This window comes from Pholis gunnellus, assembly GCF_910591455.1.
Source record: "Pholis gunnellus genome assembly, chromosome: 22".
Classification (NCBI taxonomy): Eukaryota; Metazoa; Chordata; class Actinopteri; order Perciformes; family Pholidae; genus Pholis; species Pholis gunnellus.
In genome coordinates, this window is record NC_136549.1 from 10,646,588 (window position 1) to 10,663,418 (window position 16,831).

General features: G+C 45.2%; 1 protein-coding gene across 2 annotated transcripts in view; it reads left to right on the forward strand.

Moving 5' to 3' along the window:
- Positions 1-337: 337 nt before the first annotated feature.
- The window catches only part of wnk1b (WNK lysine deficient protein kinase 1b), a 72,924-nt gene continuing 56,430 nt past the window's right edge, over positions 338-16,831 (forward strand). For both annotated transcript variants that reach the window (XM_079183651.1, XM_079183652.1), the window contains exons 1-2: positions 338-472; positions 2,902-4,504. In XM_079183651.1, coding sequence (XP_079039777.1) covers positions 3,566-4,504 — 939 coding nt within the window. In that variant the 5' untranslated portion in view covers positions 338-472; positions 2,902-3,565. The remainder of the gene's footprint in view (positions 473-2,901; positions 4,505-16,831) is intronic.

The following is a 16,831-nucleotide window of genomic DNA, read 5'->3' on the forward strand; positions in this document are numbered from 1 at the left end:
ACGGGAGCAGACTACATGTTGCTGCGGATGAGGATGAAGCGCCTTTGAGTGAAACTCTTGCCTGTTTTTTTTTTTTTTTTGGTTGCGGCTGCAGACCCGGACACAGACAACACGGAGACAGACTGAAGTACCGGAGCCGCCGCGGACACCAGCGAGCGAACTTGGCTTCTCTGCCCCGGTGGGAGGTGTCTGTCTGTCGGCTGTGGCTCGCTGCACGTACCGCTCACAGCCACGCTGTTGGGACCTCTTTTTTTTTTTTTTTTTGTGAAAGGATAAGCTTATAGCTAAGTTATTATTTTTGTAAATAGCTTATTTTTTTTCGGGCAACCAACTGTGGCTTTAATGTGACGCACTAAAGTGACATTAGTGCCGCGTCGGAGCGGACCCTCCACTGCAGAGGAGTAACAGGCTTTTAAATCAAGTTTCTACCGTCGCTTCCACGGGGCCAATACAGCTCACGCCGATGTAAAAGGTAACGGTGCATTTTGGGGGTCATAAACGCTTTGTACGGATCGTGACTGGTCGTTGCTTGTGTCTTGTTTTGCCTGTGGGCAAAGTTAGCAGCATAGCTTCGGGTTTTTCTTTGGAGTTCCTCAACAGGCAGTGAACCCCTCACTGCTTCAACTCTCTCCAGTAACCTGCACACCTTTCTGTTTCTTTTTCACCCATGTGACATTCACATGTTCACACAGGTTAAAAATGCATCCTGTCATAAGTTCTCTTACGGCTCTCGTGCATTTTCGCAGATAACTTGAATTGCTCATGTGGTCATTTTAACCTCTTTCTTTAAAGAGAGCAACTTAACGAATGCAATTAATTAATTAAGTGTCGGCATGGACTGGCTACGTGTTGGTGATCCCGATATCGAATCCTTTTTTTTGTATTTTAATGATAATCGATGCGTTTTAGATCTACTTCTTCTTTATGTAAAGCGCGTTAGGCCACGCGATGCTGGCCATGCTTGAATGTTTATGCGCGTTATATATTTGCAACAGAGGAACGGACACCTGTAAAGATACAGTATCAGAAGAAAGTTACACGATAGAAGTGCTGCAAATCAATATTTACGTATTTTTTAACATATTCTTTTAATACATTTGAGCGTTTGCGTGTTCTCGTGTAAGCTAGCAAGACTCGTTTAGTTATGAAAGGACAACTCTGATGGGTCGAAGCAGCACACCTGTGTGTAATTATACGTACCTACCGAAAATCGCTAATATGTACATTAATTCGAATTATAATGTTGAACACTTTACCTTGAAATTGTCACAGGCTATTATATCTTAGTTATTCAACATTTGAAATGAATATTTGATTTATATTATATTTATATTTGCCCTTATGTTAACGTTTTTACTCCGTCTGGAGTTAGAGTAACACCTCACAACACCCCCTAGCTGTTGTCACTGTAAAAACAAACCAAACTAAACCACGTGTCCTCATCATAACAACAAGCAGGCCGATGATTTTTTATTTCCTAAATGGTTGAATACATCGCCCCTCTTAGCCCAGAGGGCAGTCAGGTGCCATTAAATGCAAAATTGGGATAACTTCAAGGAGAAGCAAGACAACCTGTACATAACATATAATTATGCAAATAGTCAAATTGCATATAAAGCTGCACGGGACCTATTAGAAAGGTAGAAACCAGCCGTAAGACACATGTACCTACAGTGCTAATCCCTCACCCACCTCCCTTAATTGAGGCAATATACAGGAGCCTGTGGGGCCACATTACTCTCTGGTGTCGTGCATGGTCCCTCCTAGAGAACCGCTGAGACACATTTAACCCAGTGAAATTTAAAGCATGTGTCGTATTCTGTGTTGCAGAGAAATTTATTTATACAAGAGTATTTTGGCTGTCTGGCACTCTTTTGTTTTGCTATTAAGTGATCATCACAGCCATCTGGGTTGATATCATAAAGAGGTTTCTTTTTGCAGTCTACAGAGACACTTACAGACTATGCATAGTCGCTTAGTGCAGTTTAAATCCCCATTCATGGGCACAGATCTAATTGAAGAACCTCTATAGATGACGGAGTGAAAATGTGACGATTATTCTGCGTGTCTCTTTGCTGCCGATAAGGCTTCGTTTGCGGATAAGACTTGTGAAAACCTGTTGTTTTTATACATGAATGAATGCACTGTGAAGGATTTCTGACTCCACAAGCCGAAGCAGCTGCTGCTCCTCTGTTCCAGTGCCACCGTGATAACGGAGCAGACGTTATCTCTAGGACGTTATGTAAGGCCAATTCAGCAAGCACATTTCTTACCAATTAGTTTTCTGTAATGCAATATGGCAAAGTGATATATTGTACACTCTGTGTGGCGGTTCGAGCTCCGTCACTCTTGAGGCCTCCCCTCCCCAGCCTTGAGGTCAGCCCGGCGGTGGTGACTTTGGGCTAAATTTGGAGCGTGGAGCAATTAGGCACTCACTCTGCTGCATCACTGCATTAACTACAAGGGGGCAATGGGGGGGGGTGCAGATCTCTTTCTTGTAAGCGAGCTTGAGTTGGAGATTAAAGGTTGTGCTCAACCCGAGTAAAAATATCCACTGATGAAATCCCAAACAGAGAGTTGTTTTGTGTTACCCAAAGTCTGATTGAATCCTCTACCGACCTAATTTTGAATAATTAACTTCTTAACTGCTTTAAATAATGGGAAACCCTACTTTTTCTTGTCTAGTTGTACCTACCGACTTGTTTAGAAGCATCCAAACGAGGGTTTGATCTCTGCTTAGTGTTTCGGGAGGAGCGGACAGATTTGTTGGCATTTGTTGGTTGGGTCAGTTAAGTAGTCCAGTGAAAGCAGATGGTGAATTTTAGTGATGTTTGGTCAGATTATACAATGAAAATATAGCTCCATCTTACAGCTCTTTTCTTTCTCTCTTTTTCTTTCCAGTGACGAGGGCCGAAGCGGATCAAGCTGGGCCAGGCCAGGCCGGGCTAGGCCGACCTAACCCTACTGTCTGGCCTACTACGGGCGGGCCAGCGACCTCTCCGGGGAGTCCCATCTTCAGCGAGCCCCGGGGGGCTTCAGCCTGTTCTCACAGACCTCCACGTCAGGCCGTAACGGATTGGATTCCAGTCGCGTTTTTGCTTCGTCAGCCTTTTGGGTGGCCGCACCGGTCTGTCGTATCTCCTTCCATGTCGTGGATGTCCCTCTCTGGATGTTGGCAACAAGATGGATTCGGGTGTTAATTTGACGGTTGTCACCTCGTTGCAGTGCTTGCACCCCCCCTCCTTTGACTGGCTTTCGTCCCTTCCCTCCCCACTCTTAAAGCGAAAGCTCCTTCCTCTCTCTCGGGGCTTCCCTGAGCCCTGCACAGAAGGTCCCTGTAGGAACTGTAGGTTGTCTTTTTGAAACGGTCGACCCGAGCAAAGAGGAAGTAGAGTTGCACATCCGATTTTCTTTTTTTCATTTTCCTGGAGTTTCATCGGAGGTTGGAGAGCTTTTCATTTGATAAAAGCAGCTTGCTAGTAGAGATTTGTGCCCGCATTAACACAAATAAGTCCTTATTTATACGTACAGAATTCCTGTTTTGTGGTCTGAGCCTCGGGAAAGAATGTCTGAAAGCAATAGCAGCGACAAAGAGGGGAAATTCATCGCCCCGGACCCCCCTCCTCCTCCTCCTCCCTCTGCCTCTCCCTGTCCATCACCCCAGACCCCCCATAAAAATGTGAACGGCTCTGCCAGTTCAGACTTGCTCGCGGTGGACCAGCTCAGTGTGCACCCCGAGGTCCAGCGTCGGCGCCACACCATGGACAGAGACTCCAAAATAGCCGAGCACCGGTTCTTCCGCCGAAGTGTCATCTGTGACTCCAACGCCACCGCTTTGGACCTGCCCAGCAAAGCTGCTGTGATCCTCACCTCGCCACCGGACTGTGAAGGGCCTTCCGCCTTCTTCCTCCTGCCGCCCTCAGGTCCTGGACCCGGGGCAGAAGACGCCGAAGGCGGGGAGGTCCCGAGAGGCCCCCATGTGCAAAGCTCGGCCCTTCAGCTTGGTCTCGGTGGGGCAGTTGCAGAGGGGCACATAGAAAATGCAGAGGAAGATTCAGGTGAGGGCGGCATCACGCTCGCCGTTCCCACCATTAGCAGTGTTGTTCAAGAACTTAGTGCAGGCGGGGCGATAAACGAGCCCACCCCGACAGTATTGGATGTTACCGACAAAACGGTGGGCAAGCAGCCCGACGTCACATTGCGTCCCAGAGGGTCGGAGGACCCGCACCAGGTGGCAAAGGACGGAAAAGTGGTCGAGCGTGTGGATAGCGTTAGTAGTCCGACCGAGGAGGAGAAGGAGCTGGCGAAGATACGGGCAGAGCAGAGGGAGGCCGAGAAACGTGTGCAAGAGGATATAGAGGAGGTGGAGACAAAAGCGGTGGGGACGTCACCGGATGGGCGCTTTCTGAAATTTGACATCGAGATCGGAAGAGGGTCCTTTAAGACCGTGTACAAGGGACTGGATACAGAGACGACTGTGGAAGTGGCGTGGTGCGAGCTCCAGGTGAGTCCAGACTCATGAAACTGTCCCCTCTTCAGTGTCTATGCCCTGTCTCTGTCTCTTTCTGGCTAAGACTTTTAATTAAATGTCATTTTGTGGTTGTCCCAAAGGTGTCTGGGTTCCATCCACATGCTGAATTTAACCTTTTTCTTTTTTTTTTCTAAATGATGTCTTGCATGTCCTATTTTTACCGTGAGATCGTGGAGTCACTGATGTGTGGGAACTTCCTGCTCACCCAGGTGCTTTTCTGTAGAAATGTTCACAGAGTGAGATCACAATCTGATCTGAGACTGAGACACTGGTGCATGTTACATCCTGGATGAAGCGCGCGTTTGAGGTTTTGATTTTTGAGGCATTTCAGATAAAGCATGACTAGTTTATAAGGGCCGTAGTCCCGACTGTTTCAGCAAAGGACAACAGTGGAGAAACATTTTGAAGAATTAAGTCGTCTCACAGTCTGAGGAAAGAACCTGAGTTTCTCTGTGGCCATAACCAGACCGGTCGCACCCGGGCAGCTCCCAATCAGCTCATATAGATCGATGCATAAAGGTCAACAATTAAGACGGAATCTTGCACACCGTGTGAAACAGGAGACAGGATGACACAGTTCACCACAGGATGCGGTTGCTGCATTATGGTGCTGCAACTTCTGCAGTGAGTGTGTGTGTGTGTGTGTGTCAGAAAGAGAGAGAGAGAGGGGGATAGGAAGTTTGAGGAAGAGACATGTAGAGCAGTTAGATGTGGTGGCGGGAAAGGTGAGGCAAGGTCTCTCTTTGCAGCAAAAAAAGGTGCGTTCAGTAGTTTGAGATGTGAATAACGGTTCCAGCTGGTCACATGACATCGGCTAAGCTGATTCTTAAGTGGAGGAAGACGGCGACATGAACTCGTGTGGAACCGCTTGCCCCGATGAAACTCTTGATACTGCTCCAGTGAAATGGATGTTTTCACGTGTTTGTGTTTTCTCAGTGAGCGATCGTGTCCTGTGGGGGTGCGCGGTTGTTTTTTTCCTGTCATCTCCATCACAAGACGCACCTCGAGTCCGCCTGAATCTCAGGAGCTAAAATCAGCTTCGCCTGATGCCCCGCGTCAAGGAAACGCCGGTTTGTTTATCCGAAAACAAACCGGAGCGTTCTCCCTCTGTAACACATGCCTCCTTTCTTTTTTTTCTCCTATTCATCAAAAAAAGGGGGAAAGCTGTTTCTTCTTCACAGCGTTGTGGGTCGAAGCGGTTCTCTATCAGCTTAGATTCAGCCCGTGCACTGATTTCTGAATTTGTAATTTGGTTGAGTAATCAGAAGACGAAGTCTGTGTCAAAGATGACTGAGCAACTGCTGACATGTGGCAGAATGGTGGGAGTAAAGTTACACACACACACACACACACACACATGCAGGCACACACGCATAACAGCCAATCACAGTCACTCACTGGGTGGGCACGGGAACTAGAGATCTGTGGGAGTCGGGATCATCTGGAAACGTGTGCGTGTACCTATATGTGTGTGCGAATGTCTTTCCACCCCCTTTGACTCTCTGTAAAATGTTTAAATTCGGGTGTGTGTGTGTGTGTTTCAGAGACGGTTCTGGGGTATTCCGTCTTTACATTCTTTTGGCGTCTGATCCAAAGCAGGTTAACTTCTGCTAGCAGGAGAATCCAGAGATGGATGTAAACAGAGGAGGAGGGGGAGGGGGGAGATGGAGCAGACAGTTTGCTTGATGAATAGATGGGAGTGGAGTGGAAGAGAAAGAGAAGGAAGGTCACTCTGCTTATCTTAAGGTGGCCTGTGTGGCTGCATGGTAATGATGATGATGGATGGGAAAGAAGAGGCTGACGCAGTTCTCTTGGAATGAAAGATAATAGAGAAGGGATCCGTTTAATCTTCCGTTACTATCCTAGAAACACCTTTAGCGGTATTGATTTACTTGAAAGGCTTCAGTCTGGTGGGAAAATAGTGAGTGACACATTTGCATGAGACAAAGTTAAGAGAGAGAGAGAGAGAGAGAGTCGACCACAAGAACGTAAGAGGAGGTGAAAGAAAGGAGAAGTAGGGCGGGAAAGAAATGAAGTTCTATAAGAAGGCAGGGATGTCTGATGGGAGGGGAGGAGGGGTAAAGGTCAAAGGTGAGCCCCCCCCTGTGTCTGAGGCGATCACAGGGAGCCTGTCCAGCGTTCAGCTAGCGGTGGTAGAGGGGTTAGAGTGAGACAGAGGCGTGAAGGGCAAAAGTGGGATTAAATGGAGTAAATTTCAAAAATATAAAACTTATATTTTTGTGAACTTTAGGGAACAGGTGGTCGGAGGAGATTAGGAGGAGGGGGGAGGGTCGAGTCAGTGAGGTAAGACCGGGAGCGGGAGTTCAAGGAAGAGGGAGGTGATCATGGAGGGAGTTCAGGGAGAGAATAGAGAAATGGGAAACATGGGTACGAGGGAGGGAGGGAGGCAAAAAGTGGGAGAGAAAAGACAAAGGAAATGAAAAGGGGGGAGGGAGAGGAGCAGAGTAGAAATGAGGACGAAAAGAAGAGGGACCCCAAATCTGTGTGTGTGTGTGTGTGTGTGTGTGTGTGTGTGTGTGTGTGTGTGTGTGTGTGTGTGTGTGTGTGTGTGGGTGTGTGGGTGTGTGGGTGTGTGGGTGTGTGGGTGTGCGACCTTAGGCTCTCTGCTCCGCTGGCACTCAAAGACCTTGAAATTTCTCTCTGAACTGCAACACAAGGCGGATTAGCCCCCTCCTCACACACACACACACACTCACACTCACACTCCATTAACAACCATTCAATCAGTGCCTTGAGAGGGAAACTGGGCTTGGCATGTGCTTATTGCACTAATGCAGAATATTTGTTTTGTCTTTATTTATATTTATTGCTTTAAATTTCATACTTTTTGCAAACTACTATCATACTGTGCTACAGTGAAATGTTGCATTGCTAAGTCGTAGCACTGCGGTCTCCTGACAGACAAATCAAATATAGCAGAGCTAATAAATATAGCTCACTTAGTCCAATTTTAGCATTGCGGCAATTTGTTTACAGCGATGACCCATTTTAACCTGGTCCTGGTCCAGCAGTTGGTAAAAGGCCAGAGGGAGGGAGGAAATGCACAAATGAGTGCGAGCAGGAGGAAGGAAGAGGATATTGAGATGTTCGTCATCAGACAACTGCAGATTTTTACAGAATTAAAAAAAAAATAGCAGTTCCTACTATTACTGTATTTGACATATTACACCACCCTGATGCCCAGTTTCCAAACCCAAAATGAAATTGTTGGAACTGGTGAAGCATTGCTTGTAAATATTTTGAGTGGAAGATGATGGCAGAAGCATAAGAGAGCATTAAAAGCTGCATCCTGTAGTTTACTGAAAGATAAATATCCCCAGATTACTCCAGGGCAGCAGAGCTGAGGTGAAACGCTGAGACTTTCCAGAGGTTCAGATTTCTCTGACAAAACAGCACACCGCAGCTGTGTCAAGCCTTCGACGCAGGCTGGTTCAGTGCTGATTGAGTCGCTATATAGTAGTTTTAGCCAACCCCCAGACACACACACACACACACACACACACACACACACACACACACACACACACACACACACACACACACACACACACACACACACACACACACACACACACACACACACACACACACACACACACACACACACACACACACACACACACACACACACACACACACACACACACACACACACGCACACACGCGCACACACACTGACAAAAGGAATGGAAACTGTCTGCAGTTTAAACATTTTCTCGTAAATGTTTTAAATGCTGGCTACAAATACTTTACTCGGTTCCTTTTCCTTATTAGCAATTAGGCTAATGCCTATGTGCATGTAAACGTACGTCTGTATATGAGGTCGTGTGTGTGTATGCTGTGGGGGTGTGTCTGTCTGTGTGTGTGCGCACATGCTGCAGCTAGCTTTGGGGATTGTTGACTTATTCATTTGGCTGAGCCTCGCTGCGGATGAGCTCAACTGTTTAATAATAGAGAACTTCAAGTGGAAATGTTTTTTCTTTTTTAAACCTAGTGGATACTTCCTGTGTTGTTAATGTGACGGACATACAAATGGGTTTTTGTGGACTGGTTAGTCCAAGAACCACCTGAAATGATTATTTTATAGCTGGAATGAGCACGTTCTCTGCCGTAGTCGAGATGGAAAATCACCACCAACGAGACGGTTGTTGGTAAATGGCTCGTGGGCCTGTGCAGATTGGCTGTCAATCACCACGATACCATCACCTATGAGGCTGTTACTCTTCAAATCCAGCTGTAAAACGAGCTGATGTTGCATCTCAAACGTAGGAATCTAGCAGTCGCAAGGCCAAACAAGTTTGTTTCCTGTCATGTAATCTGCTGGAATGACGTGTATTCCAGAGAATTTTTAGGAGATATGTAAACGGCCCCAAAGCCCAGCCAGGTTGATGTATGAGCGATAAAGCCCCGGCCCGAGGTCGCCAAGTGTTCAGCTCTGGTGTTGGATAATCCAGAGATGACAGAGGAGAAGAAGTGGGCATGTAGGAAACCTTGTTTCGTTGATTTTATTGCTCATTGTCTATAAGACTCTTGCTTTGTCTTTGTCCCGCCACATTTCAGACTCGCGCTCTGCCTCACTCCCCCTGTGTCTCTGTCATGAGTCAGTAACCAGCTGTGAGCGACAAAGGAAGGGAGGCAGAGAAGCCGTCACTTCCTCATATGCAAACCGTCCCCGTGCTTCCTTCCGTGTAGTGTGTGTGTGTTTGTACAGTTTACCGTAATGTTAACAAGTAAGGTCAGGCCACCCTGCCTTTTAAGACTTTCATTAGTATCGATTTCAGTGGAAGGCTGAAGTGTCACACGGCCTAGGTGCCCTTTCAGGCTGTGTTATTAGTGTTCAGACCTTCAGATAGTAACGGTGTGAATAAATTGATGTTTTAAAGTAGCATACTGTCATACCGTCTATGCTTCCCCTCATGGGAGCGAAGCGTTTTATCACACAAGCGCACATAAATCTCACTTGATAGCTTTCAGGCTTTGGATGTGTGTGCTAACAGTTTAGTTATGTGTGACTGTGTGTGTGTGTGCCCCGAGTGAAAAATGACTGACCTTTCTCCCTCCCACTCTCTGTGTTTATTTAGAAGAAAAAGAAGGAAGTGTAATCCTGAACCCAGACTTTTGAGTGCGTGTGCGTGCGTTTGTGCGCGTTTGTGCAAGTCAGAGAGCTGAATAAGCTGAAGTGTTTTGGCACCTTTGAATAAAGTCATCCAGCGAATAAAAAGCGCTGAGTGAGAGATGCCTTAGAAACTGCTGAGGGTGTGTGTGGGGGGGTTACATCACATTGTGTGTGTGTGTGTGTGTGTGTGTGTGTGTGTGCGTTGATAAGCATGTGTACTTTATGATAATTACAATGTGGCATAATTCTAAAACAGGGTATGTGTGTGTTGACTCATGGAAAGGCAAAGTGTGCTTACAGCTGATGTAAGGAGTGTGTGTGTGTGTGTGTGTGTGTGTGTGTGTGTGTGTGTGTGTGTGTGTGTGTGTGTGTGTGTGTGTGTGTGTGTGTGTGTGTGTGTGTGTGTGTAGGGGTTGGTCGGGTATTGGAATGCATCAGTGAGACATGATGACATCCACTCTCTCTGTTTTCTGTTCTCTCTCTGTCACGAGTTCTCGCTTTCTTCTTCCTGCCTCATCTTTTGTTTTTTTCAACCAGAGTCCCGCCTCCCTCTCGTTATCGCCTCCATCTATTCCTTCATTATTTTCCTTCCCTCATCTGTTTCTCTCTCTGTCTTAATCCTCACCTCTTCCCCTCACATCAATCTCTGTCCCTCCTTCAACTTCCATTTGTTTGATTCCTCCTTCACTGCTGCTTACTCGTTCACTTCATCGTTGATCTTTTGTAATCCACATTTTAAAGATTATTATCAAGGCATCTCTGATCTGCTGGAATTCCTGACAGAGATGAGCTGCAGAAATATTATATGTATGTATATTTGAGAAATATAGGAGCTTTGCGCCCACAACACTGCTGCACCACTACATTATAATCAGGATTGTCCTCAAGGAAGCCCTGAATCTCTGTTGTAATTTGGATATAACTGACTGCAACCTAGATTCAACCACACACACACACACACACACACACACACACACACACACACACACACACACACACACACACACACAGTAGCCTGACGAAATGCGAGTGTGTGCCTGATTAGCGAAAAGAGGGTTATTGTTTTTCCACATTTCATTTTTTTTTTTTTTTGCCGTGCAGGAAACTGCAAAACAATACTGACATTGTGAGAAATAATCACTTCCTGGAAATTCCGAGCCACGATTGGCCGACAGCTTCGGATCAGAGGCAGGGGATTGGGTCACGTTGTGTTGAGCCAGAAATGACAAATCTGGGATCAGATGAACAGCTTTCTACTTCCTCAGACACAATGAGACTACAGTGGATTCAGCAAGCACAACCAGAGACGCCACATCATTCACCGAAAATGTTATTTGAAAGCGTTAACTCGGCTTTCTTTGGTTTTCATTGATAGGGATTCAGTGTCTGGCTGAAGAGCCTCTTGTATATCAACAGCAACAGGCGGTTGAGCTCTGGTTAGAATGAAACCGTTAGTGTTTCAATTGAAGGGCACTGAATGAAACTGTAGGAACACCAGATTGAATGACAGAGGAAGTGGTGAAGACGCATAAGCAACGACGAATTCAGTGGCATCACCACACCGGCGCTAACGTCTGCTAACTCGCTCCTTCAGCTGCAGAAATGTTGACGCGTCAATGAAATGCAAAGACTAAAGCCATTTAGATTCCATTTCCAAGTGCCATAAACTCCATTTTTAGAAATATTGTCATCGGACTATAAATATGGAGAATCCACCTCAAGTGTTTGATGTCTGTGTTTCTCGGTTTATTGCCTCTATTTCACTTTCGTCTCCCTGTCAGAACATCGGTTTCTCTCTATTCCCCCTTTATGTCTTCTCAGTACAACATTTATTGCAGGTCTGTCTGTCCTGAAAAGAGGGATCTTCTTCAACACGCCTCACTCGACCTGGCTCCATGCTGCTCCGCTTTGATTAACAGTCGTCGCCATTTGATTAAATGCTAATCTCATTACATTAAACTGACTCATGACTAGTAAACAACAGAGAAAGGAACCACAGTCGCAGGCCAGTGTCTCTGATGACAACAGATCAACCAGTGACGGCAGAGCTAAATGCGTGCTCAGTAGACCAGTGTGCCTTCTTTACAGTAAGAAAGTGTGTGTGTGTGTGTGTGTGTGTGAGAGAGTGACCTCAGTCTAAAATAGATCGTCTCTAAACTGCTGGTCATCTGCATCAGCGTAAAGTGACCTGAGCTGCACATCTAAGCTTTTGCTCCACAGCACTGTGTGCCTGTTTGTGTCTTTTCTGTATGTGTGTTTAGTGTGCCCTTGCTTTTGTCTCTGTGTGTGTGTGTGTGCGCACAAGTGCAGGTCAGTCTGTGTACAGACTGTGTGTGCATGTGTAAGTGAGCTCCTGTTTCTTTGTGTTCACCTCTTAGTGTGTGTGTGTGTGTTTGGGGAGGGTGCAGCTCCCTGGTTTCATTGTGTCCCTCCCAGATTCCCCACATTCCAACAATAAGATGTCATTTCTTAATGGAATGGGTTGTATAGTAAATCTGTGTGTTAGCTGGGGTGAACACATGATCTGTGTGTGTGTGTGTGTGTGTGTGTGTGTGTGTGTATAGTCTCTACTCCCTATAGATTAACGTTATTTTAATATGTTTATTTTTTGTGCTTATAGAGTGATGCAGGATGACCACCCAGAAGTTAGCATCCACTGGCTCAACAAAAAGCCAATGGGATAGTTTCCTTTGGATTATTGCAGAAAATAAACTAAACTAAAAAGCTTTGAAATAACTAGCCAGAGTTTACTGTCATATTTAACTTTTACTGTAAAACTGCAGCTTTTCTCTCGTTGCAACCAACCGGAATGCAACACCCGCCCACAGTCAGATCTTTGATGTGTGATGAGTCTATATTAAGAGACTGCAGGTAAAACCAATTGATGCTCAAGATACCAAAAACAAAAAGAGAAACGGTTTTGGGTTTAACCGGTTCAATTACGTCTGGAAATAGAACCGAAGAACGGCGAGACAGAAAGAACAAAGTGTTGTATTGATGCGCTCTGTCTGTGTGCAACTGTGCATGGCCGTGTTTGTGGCTTTGTCGCTCTCCCTCCTATTTTGTGTCTCTCCCTGTCTCAGACTTTCTCTCTCTCGTTCTCTCGTTCCCCCTCTCGCCATCCTCCATGACCTTAACTAAAGCCTTTGGGGGGGGAAAAGAGGAGAGAGAGAGAGACAGAGACGGATCAAATAGAGAGACAAGATGGGATTTTTCCCTCATTTTTTTTCTTCTGTCTGTTCTATAAATAGCAGCCGACTGTCATCTGCTGAGCCATAACTAGAGCACAATGAGTGGAGACTGTGTGGCTGCATGTGTCAGTGTCTGTTGTGGCGTCTACTTTCTACTCAATTAAAATAAATAGAAGATTTAAAGCTTAGAAATGAAGGTTGGTAAAATGCTCCTTTACTGTGATGTTGCACTAAACTTCAGGAGACAGTCAAGGATTCAAGAGCTTTAATCTGCCTCGTGAAATATTTAGTCTCCTCGTTCCAGTCTCCCTAAAATGTGAAATAGGTCTGATAGTGTCGTACATTTTTTTTAGGGGCTATGAACATAATGTTGGATGGAAGTTTTGATGTTTACTTAAGCGGATATTCCCCCAAAAATGTATCTTTTTAGTTCTTTTTTATAGGGCTGCAACTCACGCTAACTGTCATTACTGACGAACTCGCAGATCAATTGATTAATGGTTCTGTCCATGAAATATCTGTAAATAGTGGAAAATTCCTTTTAAAATGTCCCACGACTCAAGGTGATGTATATTAATCATTTGAAGGATTATTATTATTATTAAAGAAGCCATCTTTGCTCAGGACATCGTCGCCTTTCTTCCCCTCAGAGGCAAATAAACAACCTTATGAACTTGAAATCCTTGGTTATGTTAGCGGTCACGAGAAAGCCGGTAATTATCGAAATCGGCTCAGGAAATCCATAAACTTCCTTTCTTCAAAAATAATGAATCCTTTCATTTGAGAAGCTGGAGCCAGTGAATGCAATTACGCTTGAAACAATACTAAAACGTTTACTTGATTATCAAAGTGGCTGCCGATTAACTTTCTGTCCGAAGACTAATTGATCATCTATTTATACTCCGCTGACATTTGTTACTCGAGATGGTCATTTGTAGGCTGCATCACACATTGTTTGGCATGATGTATGAATTTTTAGGGCTAATACGAGTCTCCTCGGTTGAGCCAGAGTTTCTAATCGTAATGGTCACTTTCAAGGTGAGTTAGTGGAGAGAGAGTCTGCCTGCCACACTGCTGAGTCAATGAGAACAGGACACACACACACACACACACACACACACACACACACACACACACGCACTGTGGTGATGAGCTAGGAAGTTCTCCGCACCAGATTAGGAGTCGATCCCTCATGAGCCACAGTTTGCATGATGTAATCACCGCAGAGCGAGGTCACATGGATGGTATGCAACGCTCAGGGCCGTTTTCAATTGACTGGGAAAGCCCCTTCTGTCCTTCTAATGCTGCGGTGTGGTGTGAGGATGAACAGCTGTGTCATTTGAAACAGTCATCTGCCACAAAAATCATTTTTAATGTGCAATAAACTGATATTGTGAGACGGCGTATTTGCCAAGTTTTGCCTTTGAAAGGGCCACATGCTGCGAAAACCACTGTGAAACTAAATCTTTACAGCAAGAAAATGTTGTTGCGTGCCATCCCCGGTCAATCCATGTCACTGATGAAGGCGACGAATCCTGCGTTGCATGCAATAGTCGTCGTAATGTCACAGGGTCGGTGTCCTGAGGGCTGCTTCATAAGCTGGGTCGGTTTGAGGTTGAAGTCGCAGAGTTCACTTCGATGATGAGATTCTGGAGGCAGGAAGTGTTCCTCTGCAGCGGTGTTGCATTTATCTGAGAAATGAGCTTCTGTGATGAGATAAGAGTGTTTCCTAGTGGTCTTACCTCAGAATCCAAGGGTCAGATGTTTTGATCCTGGCAGCACACTATGTCCTGTTGAGTGTCCTTTTATGGTAAATTCCCTGTGTTTATAACCTTGAGCTAATTTTTCTGCAACCAATCGACCGGAGAGCAGCATCCAGTTTTGCCTGAGAACAAAAAAAGTCCAAACGTATTCTTTAAACCAGAAAGTTAGCTGTGAGAAATCTACTAGATGTTGGGTTAATAACTTGAATGTTTGCCTTGATTTTTCACACGCAAGTCAGGAGTTTAGTTACATTAGATAACAAAAATTAAGAACATACAACAATGGGACACGCACACACACACACACACACACTGTGTTTTCACTTATAGTGATGTAATAACGAGCCAGATCTGTTAGAAAAATCTCCTAAAAAGGGAAAAGCCTTCCCACCATTGTTATTGTGCTGAAAGCCAACCTTTTGGACATGTCTTTGTTTGAGTACTGTGGACAAACGGTAGACAATAGCTTTACATGTCACATGAGGAAAAGCAGGTATAAATAATGACATTAATGATTTAATTGGATCTCGATGGCTCCGTTCTGTTCAGCGTGCACGCTGGCTCACTGAATAGAACGGATAATTAACGTTATTAGTAATTTGCTTTTCCTACCATGACAAGTCAACATGTCTGTAATCAATTAAGGACTGATTGGCCTCAGGTGTGGAGCGCCACTTAGCACACCCAACTGTCATTGGCACAACGTATTGTGTACAACGTCACTAACCATCATATACTTAAACAACAAGTAATCCAAAAGTTATACGAGTTTTGATATATTATTGGTTTGGTTGGGTTTATGGCTGAGACATGTTGTGACTGTTAGACCTTTTTGTTGGATTCAGACTTAAATGAATTCGGACAGTTTGTAAAAAGGATGAAATTCCACTGGCAGCACACGCCGGCATATATCACAGCATTATGAGGTTTAATGGGATTTTGGTTGCCGGCCGCTATCTTACTATTACTCCTGACTCTGAGGTCAAACATCAGAGTGGTAATGAGTTGTTATGACTACAATATCTCACAAAACATTCATATTTCTTTTGCTATTACAGCTTTAATGCGCGCACACACAAGCCAAACATTGTCCCACCCGTCTTTCCTGCTCACGCAAACACGTGTGCAGCCACACACACACACACACACACACACACACACATTATAACAAAGCAGAGTTGACAGAGCGGTCAGGTCTGTTTGTTTACTGTTGTCCTTCCTCTGTGTGCGTGTCGGTGTGTTGCGTTGTCTACTCATTGTGTTATGGGTGACAAATGGCAAACCTCTGTCCCCATGTTGTTGACTCGGGCTCAGCTCCACTGAGAAGATGGGCGGTGCTGAGCGAGCGAGACAGACACAGATGGAAGAAACAGAGGGATGGAGAGAGAGAGGGCAAATAAAATTAGAGAGAGAGAGAAATGACAGACAGATGAAGATGTATAGTAGCAGAGAGATATGCTGCTCCTTTCGTCTGACCTGTATGCAGGACTGGGCCTTTATCTCTTACGGGTTTATAGAGCGTGTTTCCCTGGCCTTATCTGAAAGCCCCAGTTTGTACTCACTCCATCAATATTTGATTGGAAGTATCTCTCGTCCTTCCTCTAGTGCCGAGTGTGCTCGTGTGTGCAGATGCAAGCTAATGGAGTTACGTGCAGTAAATACAGTCACGTAGTGACATATTAGGGCTGCTACTGTAACACAACCAGACTTTCTTTTTATCATGTTATCATTTTTCTGATTGATTAATTGCTTAATCGCTTTTGGTCTCAGGGCTTCAGTTGGTGTGTTTGCGTGTCGATTAAATCTGTATTTAGTGTTAAAGTGGATCTATGAAGGTGTAAACCTCTATTAGTCGCTATGGATTAGTGACCGTGAGACATAATCAAACTTTAGTTCAAAAATGGGACAAAAGCAAAGCCATTTAAGGTCAATAACAAAGGCAGAAATACGAGGCGGAGGCTGTAGCACAAGCTCAATGAAGACACTACAGAGAGATAAGTGACGAGCAAATGCTACTCTCTCTTTTCAGGTTAATTTTCATCCACCCTTCCTGTCTCTACCTCTATCTCCTCTCTTGTGTGTGATATTCACACAGAGAGAGAGAGAGATGCAGACAAAGTGAGTCAGAGGCAGACGGAGGGGAGAGTAAGTCAGGGTGACGCAGACGGGGGTGAGTGAGAGTGAGACAGGAAGCTAATGGGCGGCTTTG